General features: G+C 40.0%; 1 protein-coding gene across 2 annotated transcripts; it reads left to right on the top strand.

Moving 5' to 3' along the window:
- The first annotated feature begins 2307 nt into the window (after window positions 1–2307).
- Window positions 2308–4090, top strand: LOC112278016 (abscisic acid receptor PYL12). 2 transcript variants are annotated; one of them, XM_024510977.3, is made up of 2 exons: window positions 2308–2434; window positions 2661–4090. In XM_024510977.3, the coding sequence occupies exon 2, from the start codon at window positions 2870–2872 to the stop codon at window positions 3515–3517; it is 648 nt and encodes a 215-aa protein (XP_024366745.1). In that variant the 5' UTR covers window positions 2308–2434; window positions 2661–2869; the 3' UTR covers window positions 3518–4090. The 2 variants fall into 2 exon arrangements, with proteins under 2 accessions (XP_024366745.1, XP_024366744.1); XM_024510976.3 differs by having other exon boundaries at window positions 2590–4090.
- The last annotated feature ends 4386 nt before the right edge of the window (window positions 4091–8476 follow it).

Below are 8476 nucleotides of genomic sequence, written 5' to 3'. Positions count from 1 at the left end.
AATACTTTTTTCCAGTGTGCATGATGGTGAGGTGAGGGAAAGGGTGGATGATGTTGGGGGGGGGGGGGGGGGCTTCTCTAAGCTTTTGGTGATAGTCAGGGGAAGGGAAGGGAAGGAGGGAGTACAAGAAGCAAGCAAGGGAGGGACACTAGAGACAGATGTCTGCTTGTATGCCTGTCCTGTGCAGCATCAGCATCATTGCTATCCATGAAGTAGCAGATGAAGAAGAAGGGGGACTAAGGGGAAGACGGGAGGAGGAGGATGGGAGGACGCAAAGATAGGGGCAGCAGCAGGGCCAGGGCACGCAACAGGGCGGGGGGCAGACATCTGGGGCTCAGTTTGTGGTGGGCATTGGCGGAAAATGAAAGGCTGGGGTGTGAGACACACTAGCGGCCCTACCCTGCCTGCCCGCCCTGGCTACAGTTGCCCCTCCACCCTTGACCCTTGACCCTTGACCCGGCCATCCCTCCAGTCGTCCGTTCTTTCGTTCGTTCTTTCGTCAGTCAGTCCGTCCGTCCGTCGGAGGCCTTGCTCTCCCGTTGCAGCGGGGCTTTGGGAATGGGCCCTCAATCCCGAACAATCACTATGGGTTTGCGGTGGATGTCAACCCAATCTACGATATCTACTCTACTCTACTCCTCCCTCCCGGTGGTGTACGCCAGGAGGGAGAAGAGGGAGAGGGGGATGAATACAAGGGACGTGACCAGTTGCGGGCAACGGCGTTCCTGGCAGGGCAGGGTCAGGAGGGAGGGGAGGGAGAGATGTGGGGTGGGGTTATGGCATTGCATTGTATTGCATGGCATGGCGGGAACGTGGGCGGGGCTTGCCATTGGGTGCATTGATCTCTCGCCGCTCACTGGGTTGAGATATATTGGGAATGAAGTCAGTCCACAGAGAGAAAAAGGAGAAAAAGGAGGGGAAGGGGAGGATCCTCCTCTTCCTCCTGTTGTCGACCCCATGCCTCCTCCTCCTGGCCATGATATGCTATTGGAGTCCGCTCGGAGTGATGCTGGGCTGTGGATGGTTTGGATTGCAGTGCTGGAAAGAGCGTCAAGGAAGCCCCCCTCCCGCTTTCACGATGCTGGGGTTGGTGTGGAGGGAAATCCCGCACCGCAGTGAAACTGCAGCAGCAGGAGCAGCAGCACCAAGTGGAAGGGGCCTTTGAACATGTCAATGAAGTGGTCCGAGCTTGAACGGGAAGCAGGGGCAGGGCCACCACACTAGATCACACCATAACCACTCTTTGTATAACAACTCATTATTTCTAGCGTAGCATATCCCTTTTAAAAGCCAAAGGTGCCTAGTTTTCAGGCTGCGAATGGAATCTTCCAAGTTGTGGGCAGCAAACAAGCTGAACCCTCCCTGGCATTGGTTGCATTTCCTAATTCTTCGGTCGGCTAATGAAAGGAAATCATAAAGCGTCGCCAGCTTGGCAACCTCCTTCTGTTCTTTTCGGCTGCATTTTCTATCCTTTCCCTTCGCTGCTGATGCCAAATGTTCGACTTACCACGTCTGATCTAATTTACCTGAGGCAGTAATTTGAAAAACATGTGGCCACGCAAAGCCCTTGCTGCCGGGCTTGACTCTCTCCACTTCCAATTCCCAAACCGCCTTCAACACTTACCAATTCAAAACGGGGTCATTTATAGTTTTAAGGTTATTGCATGTTGGCTGCCGAGGCACCAAGCTGCCCGTTGACCACGATCGATTACCCCGCTTCTTAATGAGTCGTCCATCTGAGGAGGTTACATAAGTGGGTTACCATGTGATGAGACGCGCACCCGCAATGAACGAAGTTCGTTTCAGTTTTACATACAAGCACGTTTTCATCTGTACAGAATTTTCGTCATGAAATGTTACCTCGTGTACACTTTCGGACGGCCGAGCGTGGAGAGTGCGACAAAATATATCACTTTGATGGCGAACGCAATAATGTTATGAGCACAGTCACACTAGGGAACAGTGCGAATAAATGCTTGAGGGTGGGGTGGTAAATTGTGATGGGTGAAGGACAGAAGGTTCCCCAGTGGGCAGAAAGGGATTTACTAGAGTGAAAAAAAAAAAAGAATTGGCAGCAATGGACAAGGATGTGTAGATTCTCTGGTGGAGTGTACATGGACGTGTTTTATAGTTGTACTCGGACGTCGTCATCGAGGCGGAGGGGGAGGTTCCAGCTTTTAGATTTACGAATCTAGCTGGTCACGAATCATGTGGATAATGAACGAGATACGGAAGTGACGACCAAGGAGAATGTGTCACGGCTGGTCATATTGCACACAGAGTCTGGGAGCCTGGATGATTTTGTAGGTTCAGAAAGGCCGGTTGGAAGCGACGTGGTGTGGAGGAAGTCGACGGCGATGTCAACCATAAAGATTACCCTGTATCCTAGAGCCTGAGTGCTCTTACCCTCTCCTCTCCCCTCTCCATATCTAAGGTGCGCTATCACTCTCCTTAGTTTAGCTCAGTCCATGTAAAGATGCCTCAGCTCACTCTAAGCCTGTCAACGTCTCCTGCGTTTTTTCTTCAACCTTATCGCCACTTTCTCCTTGTGACACATAGTTTAATCTGAGATTGACGATGTTATGCCAGGCTTGACTCGCTGCACAAGCCGATCTAAGTTTTTTCTACCTCGCTCACCACTTCTCTCGATGCACTCGCAGCATTACTTTCATGCATCTGTGGGAAGATGAGCCAACCTGCTCGGCAGTGAACAGTGCTTATTCCCCTCAAGGACATGAGTGCCGGGAGCAGTGGGCTCTTGGGCCAAGAGGCTGCACCGCTTTTGTTAGGGCAGGGGGGATTAGGGTGCGACCAGCTTGTGCAGACTAGAGGTACTTCGCCGTAGTGCTCGGTAAGTGGATCTGTAACGATGCAGACGAAAGGACGTCAAGCTGATTTCCAGACCCTGCTAGAGGGACAGCAGGATCTGATATGCCGGTTCCACAGACATGAACTCCAGCCACACCAGTGCGGCTCCATCCTCTTGCAGCTGATCAAGGCGCCTGTGGAGACTGTGTGGTCGGTGGCTAGAAGCTTTGACAAGCCGCAAGTATACAAGCGCTTTATCCAGACTTGTGAAATTATTGAAGGCGATGGCGGGGTGGGTAGCATCCGTGAGGTGCGCTTAGTGTCTAGTATTCCGGCAACATCGAGTATTGAGAGGCTAGAGATCCTGGACGATGAGGAACACATCATCAGTTTCAGGGTTTTGGGAGGAGGCCACAGGTTGCAAAACTACTGGTCTGTTACGTCCTTACACTCTCACGAGATTGATGGGCAGATGGGAACTCTAGTTCTGGAGTCTTATGTTGTAGACATTCCTGAAGGTAACACCAGGGAGGAGACTCACATGTTTGTGGACACAGTTGTTCGTTGTAACTTGAAAGCTTTGGCCCAGGTTTCAGAGCACAGATTTTTCCACGAGCTGAGAGCAAAAGAACTATCCGCAGCGTCCTTGTCACTAGGCAGTAAAGAGGAAGCTGTGCATGCCAGGAAGAAGGAGGCTGTGCAAGTGTAGGAACACAAGGACATATGCATCTGGAAAGAGAGACAACCGTTAACTTCTGGATATATTTCCTGTATTCATAGAGAGGGAACGAAGCTCTTCAAACATTTTGTTCGAGATTGTCGGGGGCCGTGGATTTCTGTATCAAAAGTAGTTGATTTTTCTGTGTTTGGGGGTAGTGTACGGCGAGCGAAGCTCTGGTGTATATGTTTTGGAAAACCGTCCACGCTGAGGCCGGTGAGAAGACGGTCGAATCATGTAAGATTCTAGTGCTGATACATGAGTGTGGTCAAGCAAGCTGATATCAGATGTAGAGGTCGCATTTCAAGTTAGGAAATTCTGCTTTCATGATCTGTATAATATGCAGTTGTTATTCCTCGTCCTAGGCTTGCAACGTCTAGTTGAACGGAAGCCTCCGCGCTCTTGCAATTTGTTCCAACGTAGCTAGCGTTATTATAACAAAGACCTATATCCAGATCTGATTTACGGATCTACACAGAAATTTACAAAATCGACCTCTATTATTTTTTCTACGTATAAAAAACTTTCTCTGTAAGCGACATGATCACTTACCAACTGTACTAATCATTGCCTGCTTTCCGTGACAAGTGAATGCTTGTGCACTTGAAGAGAGAATCTCTTTAGATCTGCTATACAAATATGTAGTTTGTTCTTCTGCAGGTGGGATGTGTCGTTGGGCTGTGCAATGCATCTGGGTTATTGGCTTGGAGAACTTTTTTTCAACATTGAGGGTATCGATGTAGTTGCATACAGGATAGAAGCTTGCGATTATTACGCTGTCGTTTTGGGTTTCTTGCCTTTCGTGCGACAGTGTTTTGGATCACAGCAATCCCACGTCTTGGAGGTGCAATTTGAGGCAGTATTCTAAAGTACTGGAGGGTACGGGAAAGGGAGAGGGGCCTATAGCAATGCACCGAATTTATTGCTATTAGCGGTGCTGTGCAATATCGCTTAGACAGTTCGCATTCAAAGAGTTTACGATGCAATAGGTGTAGAAGATGTGTCTGATGCATTGGAAGCTCGACACCCACATGATGGGTTGTGGTGTTCCCACGACTGCGCTCGCACATGTCATTCTGACATTACATGATGAAGTCTAGAGGGACTGATCTTAGTTCACCGTTTATCACTCATTTCGTAGATCCCACTCAATTCAGCTTGAACAATAATGTTCAAGCTGCTCACTACCGCAACAAGCCAGAAAGAATCAAATCCTCTAAGCTGATTTGCTCAAGCCCAAGATCCAGATGCCTGCCACTGAAGTTTCAATAAATGGAAGAAAATTGCGACCCACCATGTACAGCACTATGAAGCACCTTCGTAAGCGAAAGCCTTCACTGTGTTCTTTGTACATCACAACAACTGTTCTCAACTGCTGCACCACAATAGCACCACAACAGAAAAATCAAGTATGGATACACACTGACTTCGTAAAAGCACGTCGAACCATGCTGGGAGGCTGAACTCCGGGAAGTCACCATGCAATTGCGCAGCTGCGTGGTTTTTATTTGTTATTAATTAATAAAAAAATGACATGATTGCGGGATGTGTGGACTGAACTTGCAAAGCCATTGCTAGTGTAAGGCTTTCTTTTGCCACCACCATCTAGAATTCTATTGCTCCAGTGCATTCTGCATCCTGCACACTCTGGGAGTGGTTGAGATTGGAGAGCGTTGTCTTGGGATCGAAGAGGTTTGCATCAAAACTGTTTCATGATGAGAGTTTCCAGCTTATTATAGAGAATCTATTCAGAATGGTTTGGGCTTCGTCTTGCTGCGCGTTGCTCAAGGCTGCACTGCAAGCGTGGGCATGGCAGACCTGGCCAGTCATTCCTCCACAGCCCTGTTTATCATCTTCCCCATCTCAACACAGACACCCACTACTTATAAGATTAGAAGTGTTGCAGCTTACAAGAGCACTACTGTAATGGAACCTGGCTACTATTTGACAAGCACACTGCCTTATGGAATGTTCTAAAACAACAGGTGATCATAGAATGGCCCCTTTTTATTCTTTCGACGGAAAGAAAGAACTGTGGCTTTGGAAAAAAACATCACTAAACTTTCATGACATGCATAATAGACTATTCTACGAAAATATAATATGTATTTCTTATCATTAAATTATATGTGTAGATATGTATTTGGATATCATGCTGACATTGAAAATGCATGTGCGAATAATGGAACTATTGTAGCACAAAAAAAGCCTTTGATCGGTAAAATGCAATCATTTGCAAAAGGATATTGGAGGATTTCACGAGTAAAGATGGTAAAGACACTGTTTGATTTTCTTAAAGACGGGAGATTAGAAATCATGAAACAATTGTTTAGATCTTCACCAATAAATAATTTATGTAATATTAAAAATTTCAATATATATATATATATATATATATATATTGTTACCTAATGGAAAAAAATAAAAATAAAAACAAAAAAAAACCCAATGTATTTATTTATGGAACATTTTAATGTAGCAAAGTTTGGAACATAAGGAAGGTTCTTTGAAAGATTTTTTTTGGATGAAAATAACTCTGATAAAGATCATCTCAACACCTGATTAATTCTATGTAACATTAAAATTAATACAGTACTTAAAATAAATTTTCAATTAATTTTTTTTATTTTGAAATAAAATTTAAGTCATTTTCATATATTTTACTATAATTTGATATATATTATAACAAAAATAGAAGTTGTTACAAGTATTGTAGACTTAGTTTAATGACTGTATAGAGCTACATTGTTTTCAAAACAAGTAAACGTTGAAAAAATATAGCTCAATATCAAAATTCAAAAAAACAATTGTGTATGATGTAATAGATAATATTCCAATAATTTTATTTGAAAATTTCATAGTAATTATAAAATTAAATAAATGAAATGAAATTGTAAGAGATTTTTTTCAATATGAAGTTTATTTTGAAATTATCCATCAAAAAATAAAAACATATTAATAATGATATTTCAATTACACATCAAATATTTATTGGTAAGTTTATATATCTATTTATATAAAAAAGTGTTTGTTTGTATGTCCACAAAAAATTGTGATTTACTGAGGTTGTTAGCACTATTTAAAATTTGTAATTGGTACTACATAAAATCAATTGTGAGTATTATTTAAAATTAGTATTCTATGCATTCTTTGTAGTCTCAATGTTAAATTATGCTAAAACTAACTTGAGAATACACTAGGCATTGTTCTATGGAAGGATTTAATCTTACCTTGAAGTTTGATTTACAACCCAAAACATTGTATGAGATGTTTAGAAACACCCTTGGTAATCTTAAATAATCTAAGTAATCTTCTAATTATCCTAAGTATATCTTATAAACTTTAGAAAAATCCTATATATATTTTATTACATTCTAATCAATTTAAAAACAAACCTTAAATAATCATTAGTACATTTGAATCAAATCTTAGTCATATCCTAATCGAATCCTATGAACTTCTATAAAAAATTTTAAAAATTAAAAATTAATAATTTAATCATTGATCTTAATTCAAAATTCCAATCACTTAATTTCTTAATTGAAAATAAGTACAATAAATTTGAAAAAAATCAAACTTATTAAATAGGAAAAAAACCTCATAATCTAATTGAGTGTTGATTGGCCTCTTTTTCCAACCCTAGTATTGATCTACTAACACCAATATCTCTTGTTTCCACCACTTAATTGCTTTCAAAATTTTTAAATTTTTTGTAAAGCAATTTTGCTAATAAGATGCTAAATTTTACATCAATTCTATTGGCAGATTCTTGCAAATCTTAGAAAACCTCACTTGTCCTCTGAAATCCAAATTCTAAGATTTAAACCTTCTTAAATTTCAATAACCTCTAATTTAATTATTTTTGTGTGGTAATACAACCATATATAGTAAAATATAAAAATATGGCTTTTATTATAGAATAATCTAGTAAAAAGATTTAGTAACAAAACATAGATAAATGATAAAAAGGTAGTAAAATCTTTTAATGTTAATTCTCTTTTTTTATAAAAAAAAACTTCTACTCACTTTATAAGACCATAAATAAGGCAAAACAAAGTAGATTAAGAAAATGAATCATACATATATCTTTAGGAAAAATTTCAAAATAGATTTTAATAAAATTTACCTCAAAATAATAAGGAATGATATATAGAAAAGATCAATTGTGAATCAAGGTCAAAATCAAATCCCAAGACAAAAAACCATGCACTTATTTGAAATTCTTTTGCTGATCAAAGAATGAATTTAGAAAAGAAGACTTCAAAAGGATTGTTTGGCTATTAGTTTCAAATGATTTAAATGTGTATCAGATTTTTGAGGGCTTTTCAAATTAAAAGATGTACTTAGTAGTTTTGGATTTTTAGAAATAAAAAGATGTTTAAAAATTTAAGGATTGTGTGAGTATTACAGCATATTTACAAGTAAAACTTTCTGAGTTTGTCATTGTGTTTGTTTTTAATGTATTTTACAAATTTTGATTGAAGCAAAATTTAAAAAGAGAAATTTGGACTTAATTATCAATACATCAACTAAAGAGAGATCATTGCTAAAAGATCAATAATTTAATTGAAGAAGGAAGGCAGCCAATATTTAAGAGTTTTAGAGATTTTTTTTTTTTCAATTGGTAAATTCAGTTTAGTTGAAATCAATAGTTTGAAGTATTATCTAGTATGCTCTTAAATCTTACTTTTCAATCAACATCATATGGGATTTGTATTTCAAGGTTTGATTCTGATATAGATTCATAATTAGTCCTCTTTGGACATCAATATTTAATTTCACTTATTTATTTCTACCTTAATATGTCTATGATATTGATTTTTCTAATTTATCTTATTTTGTCTTATTTATGGACCTACAAAGTGAATAAAAACCCATTTTATAAAAAAGTAGCATTGGCACTTATTAATTCTACCACCTCTTGAACTATCATCTATATATATAATGTTA

Source organism: Physcomitrium patens, chromosome 26, assembly GCF_059467195.1.
Source record: "Physcomitrium patens ecotype Gransden chromosome 26, ASM5946719v1, whole genome shotgun sequence".
NCBI classification, from domain to species: Eukaryota; Viridiplantae; Streptophyta; class Bryopsida; order Funariales; family Funariaceae; genus Physcomitrium; species Physcomitrium patens.
This window is presented reverse-complemented; position numbering and strand designations above follow the sequence as displayed.